This window comes from Artemia sp. Qi Xiang Cuo, chromosome 16, assembly GCF_049724085.1.
Source record: "Artemia sp. Qi Xiang Cuo chromosome 16, ASM4972408v1, whole genome shotgun sequence".
NCBI lineage: Eukaryota > Metazoa > Arthropoda > Branchiopoda > Anostraca > Artemiidae > Artemia > Artemia sp. Qi Xiang Cuo.
In genome coordinates, this window is record NC_142809.1 from 55353170 (window position 1) to 55365418 (window position 12249).

At 35.4% G+C, this 12249-nt stretch overlaps 1 protein-coding gene across 1 annotated transcript in view; it reads right to left on the minus strand.

Annotated features, from left to right (window-relative positions):
- Window positions 1-12249, minus strand: part of LOC148943111 (uncharacterized) — an 80720-nt gene that overhangs the window by 26102 nt on the left and 42369 nt on the right. The window contains exon 6 of the mRNA XM_089102438.1: window positions 9602-9778. Coding sequence (XP_088958564.1) covers window positions 9602-9778 — 177 coding nt within the window. The remainder of the gene's footprint in view (window positions 1-9601; window positions 9779-12249) is intronic.

Genomic DNA, 12249 nt, shown 5'->3' on the forward strand with positions numbered 1-12249 from the left:
CTTTGTCTGTGTATGTATGTGTGTGTATGTATGTGTGTGTATGTATGTGTGTGTGTCTGTGTCTCTCTCTGTGTTTGTGTGTGTGTGTCTGTGTGTGTGTGTATTTGTGTGTTTGTATGTGTTTTTCTGTTTCTGTTTGTGTTTGTGTGTGTTTGTGTTTTTGTGTGTTTTTTTATATGTGTGTGTGTGTATTTATGTCTATATGTATATGTGTGTGTGTGTATGTGTGTGTGTGTGTGTGTGTGTGTGTGTGTGTGTGTGTGTCTGTGTATATATGTTTCTGTGTATAAGTCTGTCTGTGTGTGCGTGTGTCTATGTGTGTATGTGTGTGTGTGTGTGTGTGCGTGTGTGTGCGTGTGTGAGAGTGTGTGAGTGTGTGTATGTGTGATTGTGTGTCTATGTTTTTGTTTGTTTTTGTGTTTTTGTGTGTGTGTGTTTGTGTGTGTCTGTTTGTCTGTGTTTGTGATTCTGTTTATGTTTGTGTGTGTATGTGTGTTTTTGTGTTTGTGTGTGTGTGTATATGTATGTCTGTATATGTGTATATGTGTGTGTGTTTGTGTGTGTGTATGTGTGTTTGTTTATGTGTGTGTGTGTTTGTGTTTCTGGGTGTGTAACTGTTTGGGTGTGTGTGTGTGTTTGTGTGTATGTGTGTGTGTGTATGTGTATGTTTGTGTGTGTATGTGTGTGTGTATTTCTGTATGTACGTATATGTGTATGTATGTGTGTGTACGTGTTTGTGTATGTATGTGTGTGTTTTTGTTTGTGTGTGTGTGTATAATTGTTTTTGTGTGTGTAAGTTTTTGTGTGTGTGTGTTTGTGTTTGTGTGTGTGTGTTTTAGTTTTTGTGTGTGTAAGTTTTTGTGTGTGTTTGCAAGTTTTTGTGTGTGTGTAAGTTTTGTGTGTGTGTAGGCTTAAGTTCGTGCGTGTCTGTTTGTGTGTGAATATTGGGACGTGTGTGTGTAATATTTCGTGTGTGTGTCTATAAGTTTTTGTTTGAAGGAAAGAGTCCGTGGAAATGTTTATTAGTGTTCTTGTGTTTTTGTTTTTTTGTGAGAGTAATTTTTTTTTTTTGTTGGTATTATTTGGCGTTTGTTTGTGATAGTTTTAGTTTGTGGGTGTGTAAGTTTGTGTGTGTGTGTGTAAGTTTTTGTGAGTGTGTGTAAGTTTTTGTGTGTGTGTTAGTTTTTGTGTGTCTAAGCTATTGTGTGTGGATTTATGTTTTTTGTGTGTTTGTGTAAGTTTGTGTGTGTGTGTGTGTGTGTGTGTGAGTGTGTGTGTGTAAGTTTTTGTGTGTGTAAGTTTTTTTTTTATGTGTTTGGTTTTTGTTTGTGGTGTTTGTGTGTTTGTGTTAGTTTGTTTATTTTTTTTTTTTGGCGTTTATTGGTATTCGGTCGTTTTTTGGGTTTTAAGTTTTGTGTTTTTTTGGTTTTTTTTTATCGTGGTCTCGTTTTAGTTTTTGTGTGTGTGTGTGATGGTGATATTGTTTGATTTAGTTTTTGTGTGTGTGTGTGTGTAATGTGGTTGTTTTCCATTCTTTTTTTGATCTAATTTTTTTCGTTTTTGTGTAAGTTTTCGTATGTGTGTTTCTAATATTTTTTGTGAGTGTAAGTGTTAGTGTGAGTGTGTAAGTTTTTGTGTGTGTGTGTGTGTGTGTGTGTGTGTTAGTTTTTGTGTGTGTGTGTAAGTTTTTGCGTGTGTGTGTAATTGTTCGTGTGTGTGTGTGTATTTTTTTTTGTTTGTGTGTTATAGTGTGTCCGTGTGTGTAAGTTTTTGTGTGTGTGTGTATGTTTGTTTTGGTATTTTATTTATCGTGTTTTTATTTTATTTTTTTTTTTGTGTTTATGTTTTTATGTGTGTTTGTGGGCTTTTAAGTGTGTGTGTGTAAGTTTTTGTGTGTGTAAGTTTGTTTGTGTTTGTGTAAGTTTTTATGTGTGTGTGTGTGTGTGTGTAAGTTTTCGTGTGTGTAAGTTTTTGGGTGTGTGTGTTAGTTTTCGTGTGTGTGTGTGTAAGTTTTGTGTGTTGGTGCTTGTTTGTGTTTTTTTGTGTGCATTTGAGTTTTTTTTTGTGTGTGTATTTGTGTTTTTGGTTGTTTATTATTGTTTTATTGTGATTTTGTTTTCGTGTGTGGTTTAGAGTTTTATTTTTTCTCTTTTTTATTATTGTGTTTATTTTTATTTTTGTGTTCTGGTATTTTGTTGTGTGTGTGTAAGTTTTGTATTGTGTTTTTTAATTTGTTAGAGTGTGTGTGTGTTTTTATTGTTTTTTTGTGTTTTTGTTTTTAATTTTTTTTGTTGATGTAATTTTTTTTTTTAATGTTATTTTTAGTTTGATTGTGTTAGTTTTTGTGTGTATGTGTGTGTGTTTGTTTGTGTGGGTATGTGTGTGTGTGTTATTTTTTTCTTGTTTGTGTTTGTTTCCGTGTTTGTGTGTGTGTGTATTTTTTCTTGTGAATGTGTTAGTTTTTGTGTGTGTAATTTTGGGAGTGTATGTGTGCAAGTTTTCTTTTTTTTTTGTGTATGTTTTTTGTGTGTGTTTGTGTGTTTGTTTTTTGGAGGGTTTGTGTTTTTTCTTTTTTGTTCATGTGTAATTGTTTTTTTGTTTTTGTGTTTGTGTTCGTGTTTAAGTTTTTGTGTGGGTTTATTTGTTTTCTTGTATGTTTGTGTGTTCTTTTTTTCTTGTGTTTAATTTTTGTATGTTTGTGTGTGTGTTTGTATTTTTTTTTGTGTTAATTTAAGTGTTTTTGTGAATGTAATTATTAGTCTTCTTCCCAAATCATGAGTTTCAGACAACACACTCATATGAGGGGCTAAGAAATCTAGCTCAGAAAAGTCAAAAATAGCAAATTAACCATCCCAAATCATAGGTTTCAGTCAACACACATCTACGAATGGATATGAAATCCTGTTCAGACAAGTAAAAAAATATCAACCCCCACATCCCCAAATCATAGGTTTCAGACATCACACACCTGCAAAAGACTAAGAAATGTTGTGATGAACGCTCTGAAATGGAAAATGAAAGATCCAAAATAAGAGGTTTCAGACAACACTCATCTATGACTTGCTAATAACACTAGGTCATAAAAGTTAAAAATAGAAAACTATTCACCCCAAACTATATGTTTCAGCCAACAGAAATATATAAAAGGCTAAGATATCCAGCTCTGAAAGGTCAAAGCAGCACTCCATCCACCGTGAATCAGAGGTTTCAGACAATAAACACATTTGAGTGAATTTAAAATACAAATCAGAACAGCCTGAAATAGCAAACAAACACCTTCCAAATCATAGGTTTTAGATATCAAACACCTACAAAAGACTAAGATATCCGGTGATGAAAAGTCGGAATTAGCAAATTACACATCACAAACAATTGGTTTCAGACAACATTCACCTACGAAATACTAGAAAACCTTAGCTCAGAAAAGCCTGAAATAGCAAACTACACATCCCAAATCATAATGTTCTGACAACACATACCTATGAAAGGCTAAGAAACCTAGCTCAGAAAAGTCAGAAATAGCCAACTACACATCCCAAATCATTGGTGTCAGACACTACACCCTTCAGAAAGAATAATACATCCCACTCAGACAAGAAAGAAAGACATATTTACCTATCCCAAATCAGTCGTTTCAGACAGCAGACACCTACGAAATACGACGAAACCTTAGCTCAGAAAAGACTGAAATAGCCAACTACTCATCCCAAACTCGAAGTTTCAGACAACAAACAGCTTTGAGTGACTAAGAATCCTAGCTCTGAAATGTCCAAAAAGCAAACTACACCTCCCACATCAGGTTTCGTGAAATATACTAATTGCATCCTTTTTTGAATCTGAGAATTACGGTTCACTGAGCCCTTCAAAAGCCTGCCTATATAAATCGGCCTAATTTCTTATTTTTAGGCGTTTCTGTTCTTTTCTGGTTTTAATCTGCATTATGCACGCCTTGTTTGATGCATTTAAAGTATTAACGGTATTTTTATCTTTCCATATCCTTTTACGATAGCTGGTATTTATCACACACCCAGAAAAAACAGCCCACGGACAATAACCCCCACGGAAAATATCCCTGAAAGAAGACATGGGAAAATACCCCCTCCCTCCACCGACAGATATGGTAAAAATGCTATTCAATTTACGCATAATAAAGCAATGTATCTTTTTCTTAAACTCACCCCCTTACTTTTCACGCGAAGAAACAGTTTGTTTTCACCTTACAATGATGGCGATAGAATTGAGGCATGGCCCCCTCCCCCTTTCGCCAATGTCCTAAATATATTGTTAGATCTTAATTTGAAAATAACGAGATTTCACCGGTTCTCCAAAATAGCATATTGCGTCTGCGCCTAATTATTACAATTGCCTCAAAGTGTTTTAATTTTGACGGAGAAACAGTTCCTTTTGACTTTGGCTGCTGCGTTCGTAAACACAGAGGGGAAAGGATGACAGCTAATTATAGGCCTCGTGCCGGAGAGCCTTGTGTCAAAACCAGGTTCTGTTAATAACAACAGTGACGGAAGTCAATGATCGCTTTTAGCTAGGATATAGAAAATTAAAATTTAATAAATTTAAAGAAAGAAAATTATTTATTTTTGCTAGAATTTAGTTCTTAAAAAGAGGGGGAAGGAAGGATGGGGTTTACGTAACGAAAAAAGAGCGTATTTTACACTTTTTATAGAGTATAAACATCATATAGGGACGTTTGTATAGGGGGGGGGGTTACCCGAATATAGTAGAGGGTGACCACGGAAAACAATTTTATTTTGAAAATAAAAAATGAAAACAGAACTTACATTGCTAATTGTGGCGGCCAAGGCTTCAAGTTCATGAATAATTTCATATGTTCTATCCATTGTGTCACAATACTGTCTGATACTTGAATGGGGGCATATGGAGGGCCTTGGGGACACAGGGAGGGCCGTTGGGGGTCCGGAGGGACATTTGGGGACCGGTGGGCCTTTGGGGCACAGGGAGGGCCTTTGGGGGTCGGGCGGGACATTTGGGGCCCGGGGGAGGGCCTTTGGGACCCCGTTGGTCCTTGGGGAGCTCGAGGGGCCTTTGGGGGGGGGCACAGGGAGGGCCTTTGGGTGCCTGGGGGACATTTGTGGACCAGTGGAGGGCCTTTGGGACCCCGTTGGTCCTTTGGGAGCTCGATGGGCCTTTGGGGGGGACCGGGGATGGCCTTTGGGGGTCTGGGTGGGCCTTTGGGGGCGCCGGTGGCCCTTTGGGAGCTTGGGGGGCCTTTGAGGGTCCGGGGGGCAGTTGGGGGCCTGGGGGACATTTGGGGACCGGTGGAGGGCCTTTGGGAGCTTGGGGGGCTTTTGAGGACCGGGGGCTTCCTTCGGGGTTGGGGTAGGAGGATTGGAACCCTTTGGGGTTGGGTTAGAGGACCTCACAACACTGTTCAAATGAAACTTGTGTATTATAACGACCAAACTCAAATTCTCTTCTAAAATCTCTTCAAAAATCTTCTATTAAAATGTCTCAATTTGTTTCACCGAAAGAGTTCTATTACATATTTAAAATAGTTTCGCCCAAATAATCACTAAACGCAAATTCAACATGTTCCTGTGTTATTGGCATCCCTGTGCAAATGAATTTCAAATTAATAGGAAACCTTTTTGCGCACTAAAACAATTCATCTCTAAGATGTTTCTTGCCTCATTGTTTCCATGGCCTGGGGTTATTAATATCCTTTGGAGTTCGAGCAGTAGAACTGTTCCCGAGGCAAAGATATTAATGATTTGAATCTATTCCTGGAGAAATGTTTCTAGGCGGAAATTTTTAAAGTCTGACAGATGATGTCATTGATTGATTGATCTGTCAAGAAAGGGGAAATTAATTTGTTTTTTCTAAGGGGAATTATTGATTCACGATTGGTGAATTGAGGTCGACAGCACAGGTGTCCTGACTCGTGACAGCACCACGTGGCTTATGGTTTTCTCAGTGAGAAAGTTCCTGTTTTTCAAATTCTCACTGAGAAAACCATAAAACAGACATGAATTGCTGTTGACATCCATAAATGTGAGAAAGTTCATGTTTTTCAAATTCTCACTGACAAAAACCATAAATCATCCATAACCATCCATGAAAACAACCATAAATGTGACAAAATTCATGTTTTTTCAAGTGAGAAAATTCCTGTTTTTCAAATTATCAATGAGAAAACCATAAAACATCCATAATTTGATGTTGACATCCGAGAAAAACATCAAATAAATCGAACAACACACATAACCATCCATGAAAACATCCATAAATGTGACAAAATTCATGGTTTTTCAAGTGAGAAAATTCCTGTTTTTCAAATTCTCACTGACAAAAACCATAAACCACGTGGTTCTGGTATCAATATATGGTGTTAAAAAAGTGATAGGTGGCAGCAGGGGTGCCACATGGGACCTCCTGACCCCTCTCTACTTCAGTATATGAAGGGGTTGCCCCTCCTCAATGTCTTGCTCTTTGTGCTAAAGTTTAACTGTTTGTCCGATTTTTTTTTTTTTTTAAACAACTTCTGAAACACAAGCGCCGTTGAAATAGAATTGGAAGGTTTTTTAGAAGTGCTAAAACTTTAGCTCGAAGAGTAAAGTATTGAGGAGGGGAGAAACCCATTCATATGCGGAATAATTTAGGTTCGTTTTGAGTTTTAAAACTTCTCCTTATTTTTTGTTGATACAACTTGTTTTTTATCATTTAATCTTTTTACGAGTCGTCTATTTTTTAGACGGCTGTAATAGTTCTACTTTTCCAGAAAATCAAAGTCTGTGTTTTTAGGTTTTGTGGGGTTTATACACTTTCCTTGTGACAAAAATGCATCCAAATGCCAATTTCAACATCTACCAAGGTAAGATAGGTAGCTTAATTTCTTACGCTAAGAAATTAAAGAAGTCAACGTAAAGTTTAGTTAAGATAGGGCATAAAATACAGGTTTTGCATCATACTGTTTTTAAGCTTTCGCTAAAAAAAAAAAATTCTGCAATTTTGCCACACAAAGAGTCTAAGGGCTATATTATCCTTGGTATCTTTAAGCAGTTGTAGACCAAACATTAAATTATTCATAAAACATTATCCCATACGAAGTATGTAGAGATTTAAGAAAACTGAAGGTAATTAAAGAATTTGAGATGCATAGTTGAATAAATTGTGAAAATTTGTGTTATCACAATTACAATTTTTCTAACGCTTTGCTGTATAGAATTTTGAAACTCTAATAAGAAAGGGCATTTTTGTTATTTTTGCTTCTTGGACTTCAACATTTTAGAGCAATTGATAATTAAAATCATATTATCATGAAGGAATCAAATTTAAAACAAGAAATTTCTCGAAATCAGGGTGGCAGTACCCTCCCTCTGACCCCAAATGACGGGCATGTGTGTGACGTTAAAACTGCTGACAAATTCATGTTCATCCTGACGGGGGAAGAGAACGAAAACCCTAATTGTAAAAATCCTTCTTGGTTACATATTTAGAAGCTGTTATAATGTCCCAGAGCCACACGAGCGCTGGAGAAAAACGAGGAAAAAAATAAAATAAAATAAGAATATCAGAGTTTAAAGCTTGTTCTCAAAATCCCCGAAAGTGTCTTTTTGTAATTTACTTTTTCTTGTAGGATAGTGTAAACATTATTGATGATTATTCCTGAATAAGTTTTGAATTAGAGTGAAAACATTTTTTACTAGGCAATTTACTTTTTGCCTCATTTTTACATGAAAAATGAGGTAAAACTTATTTTTCAAGATTCACTTACTAAGGGGGCTGGGAAAGTGATCGCCCAAAAGGGAAACATCAAGTATCTGGTAATGGCTTTTTGATCATAAAGATTTCAATACTGCACGCCACAGAGTCACATTTTTGGAGGCATATGCCACCTTACGTTACAAATTTAGACTACGCATATAAGATGAGTATTAGAGCTCAAATAAGCTCTTAAACAGTTTTCTATGGTGTTTCGGTGTCCACTTGTGCAGTAGAAACAAAAAGAATAGAAATGGACATATCAGTGTTTCAAGTTCTTTTTGAACCTCCAATTAAGAGTTTTTAACCATGGAGAGAACAAAGTGCTGCTTTTATGCTTTCAGTTTTTTGAACTCCAGAAACAAGCCAAAAAGTGCAATATTTGATGCTATATGGCACTCCCTAAAGACGTTGTTAAGATGGATATACGAAAAGAACAGATATGATCAAGAACTTTGTTTTGAGCCATGAAACATCTCCAAAATGTTCCAGTGGCCTGCTAGTCGGCCAAATATTTATGAATAAACACCGAACTCATTGCGGCATTCATGATAGCCTTGTTTTTCATCTTGTATCCCTTGTTTTTTTGGATTTAGAACTCTAAACCTCCAGCAGAAGTTTACTAGCGTGGAGATTATAATAGTACCCTTTTTATGCTTCCCAGACTTTCAACTCCAGAGATGATATCAAAAAGTGTCATTTTTTGCTTCATAGTGCACTTTACGATAACCTTATCAAGATCTTGCAGCAGCCTGAGAGTCCTGCTAGTCAGCAGACAATTCATGAGATGAGACTTACTAAGGGTATTGGGATGGGGATAATATAAGAGAGACAATTTTAAACCTCGGGCTTAAGTTTTCAGTTATATAACTATGAGGGTACCCTTTTCATGCTTGTGAACCCATCCACTCCAAAAGTGGCACCAAAAAGTATCTTTTGTAATATTGTATGGCGCTTTATGATGACCTCATCAGAACAAACCTATAAAAAAAACTCATAGATGTGACATTCGCTTTCAAATAAGCCCTTTAGCTTTCTATACTGTCCAGTGCCTCATTGACGACCAAGAAAATAAAGGAGACGCACCTGTGATTCCCAGACATGAAAATGACTTTTCTTGTTGTTCAAGGTGGGGGACTGTAATTATCCTGTAAAGGACTTTGGACCATGGTGACTTCAAAAGTACACTTTTGAACCGACACCATTTAAAGGTATCTAAGGCTCTTTTTCAGAATTTCTAAAAAAAAATTCGCAATAAAGAGTTACTATTAACATTGATTGAAATAACAGATACCGTTCCTTTTGGTTAAATAAACTTCAAAAAATTAACCAAAATAACTTTCAGTTGTGGCTATCGCTGCTACCATGACTTCATAACGTTTCAGCCATTTCTCAATTTAGTTATCATTAGTTTTAGGACAATTTCTGTGTTTTTACGGTCACAATGTCGTCACTGTTACGCATAGAGGTTGCATCTGAAAATGTCAAATTTCTGAGAAAATTGGCAAATACTTCTATCTAAGATTTTCTCCAAAAGAGCATCAGCAGGACAATACACAGTAGCAGATAAATCTGATTGAACAATCACTGTCTTGCTGATCTTTCCTTTGCAAACTGTTTAACAAACAGCTCATATCAGATGAAATATATGAATATAAAATTCTATTACTTGTCGGAGGGCCGAAAAAATATATGGAGACTGATATTTTAGATCTAAAATACTTTTGCCACGCCAAACAAACCACAAGGAAATCCACGAGAGAAAACTGCTCCAAGCTTAACCAGTCGTGTTGATAATTCTAGTCATTTTTAAGTACATAAACAATCAGTTAGGTTAAAATTATAATTAAGAGAAGATACAAACTCCCATTTGCTGTAAGTGGTTTTTTGGGCCAATTCCAGATAGCAATAAAATTTGGGGGGAATTAACTGCACCACCACTGAGCAGAACTTCACCACCGTCGTCCAGATACACCTCCAATGGTTTTCCAGTTGCATCTACGTAACGAATCCCAATCGCTTTCTTTTTTGAAAACAAAATCTATAAGAAAGGATAAGACTAATTTTCCGAAGAAAATACTTTTCTCAATAAAAATATATTTGTTTAATGAAAAAACAAGTTTCATTTAGAAGATAATTACATTTCGTGAATATTTCCTTCCTTTTGAATCATCGAAAACCAAAAAATGCCTTGAAAAACAGAGGGCAACTTAAACAATATAAAGCTTAACCACGAGCTAAGTTTATATTAGATCTAAAAGCTAAAACGTGCGGAGCAATCACCATGAATGAAAAAAATGATCCCAGAAATGACAGAACAGAAGTCACACTAAAAATAAAGCCAAATCAAAAAGAACAAAAATAACCATAAATAAGTATGATTTCGCCCCCCCCCCCCTTCTGGCCCTTAAAAGGGGATGGTGAAACAAAATTTTTGAAGAAACCTATGAAGATAAGGTCCTTTTTACAATACCTAAACTAATTTCCTAAAATATTTTATGTCAATATGTTTTTCTACGAATTTTTTAGGTGTTACCAACTCCAGACACTCCCCCTAGTCTTAAAAGTTTAAAATATCGATAATGCTTTCAATGAAAAGCTAATTTACAGCTTAAATAGAAAAATTTCATTCATCACTATTTAGAAACTCTAAGTTTGTTTTCCATAAATTTAAAACAAATGGCTTTAAAAGGAAGGTAAGATTAATAAAATGTATTACATATCAGGTTTTTAGAAATAAATTGATTGTTCAAATCAATTGATATGGGAAACAATTTCTCAAAGTTTAAGCAGTATTTAATTATTTTAACGTTAAATTAAAGAAAAATAGTTATTTTGTATATAGTAAAGTGCTAACGAAACTCTAGTATGAACTCAAACTATGAGGTGAGATCAATTTTCTAACGTTGTTTACAAGCTTCGTAGAAAATTTCGTCAGATATAGCATATGGAAATGCTGAATTTGGCTATTTTCTGATTTAACCTATTTGTTCCCTTATCTAGGGAACAAATAGAAATGTCACGCTTGAAAATAGGTTTACATCGATTCCGTTTGCAACAGAACTACTGAAAAATCGTATCGATTGACGACAGTTGGGATAGTTGGGACAATGGGAGAATTACAGGAATCTCAATGTTTTGTTTCGATCAGGAGCTGATTCTAGTGTCATATCTGGCTAAGCTATCTAAAATGATTCTGCTTCTGTCAACTTTTTATGAGTTTATCAGTATCACGCATCCAATCCAGAAGCCTGATATCATTGAATACTATAGTAACACCAAAGGCGGTGTTCAAGCATTTGACCAACTGTGTAGTTCAATGTCAACCGCTCGGAAGACCAGCAGGTGGCCCATGTGCATGTCTTATGGGCTGATCAACATCGAGTGCATCAACAGTTATGTCTTCTACCCCTTTATTATCTCCAAATCAGGTGGATAACCCCATTTACGAAAGGCTTTTGTGAATGTTCTGCTCAAAGAGTTGGCCCAGCCGTATATGGCTACTCGTTTAGAAACCAGCATCCGATCAGACTCGACATCAATCAAACAGCGTTTGAAACACTTTTTACAGAATAAAACTATTATCAATCCCCTTTAGGATCAATCCCTTTTAAGATAAATAACAAATCATTTTAGGATTGTTGCTTTATTTTTTTTTCTCGTTTAATTTGGTATCACTTCTGCACGGTGGCTCATTTCAATGCCTGGCTGTCGTTTTTGTTTTAAGAAGGACAATTCAATATTAATTTTTATAAACTTTCGAATTAAAGCCAACATTATAGCATTAGGAATAGGACTATAGAATAGCTTTATAATTTTTATCATAGCTTGAAATTCACTGTTGTATAGAGACAAATAACCATATTTTCAGAATGCATATTATGTCTCATTTGATCTTCATTTCAAGTAGTACTAAAGCATATTTCTTACATTTGAAGATTGTTTATTAATCACTATTGATATTATAGCTTATAGCACTATTGAAAATTATTCCAAAATGCTACCAGATTAATCAATCCAATAATCTGTATGCTGTTCAATTACTTAGCGGTTATTAAAAAAACATTTAATTCTACGCTTATTTTTTTAAGATAATTTTAATTGTATATGGAAAGTTACTGATGTCACAACTGGTGTAAGACTATGAAAAGCTTTATAGATTAGTTTATTGTTGTCAGGCTTCGTACTCTCTTTTCACTCCCAAATTAATATTCCTGTTTTTAATACTTGATTTTTGTGTTTTCAGTAAAGCGCTAGTTTTCTGTAATCCTAGAAACACAGGGAAACATATTTGTTGCTTTATTTGTACTAGTTTGATTGATATATATTAGATGGCCGTGAAGCAATAATTTTTTTCCGTTTTGAGTTTCAACTTCGCTCTTTACTTCCCTTGGAAAAACTTTGTTTTTTTAGGTTAATAATAGATACTGAAAAGCACAAACAATTGATTTTTGGTACTTTCAAATCAATTACCTATCGCAGAATTTTCAATCGATAGCAACTTGGTCCTCT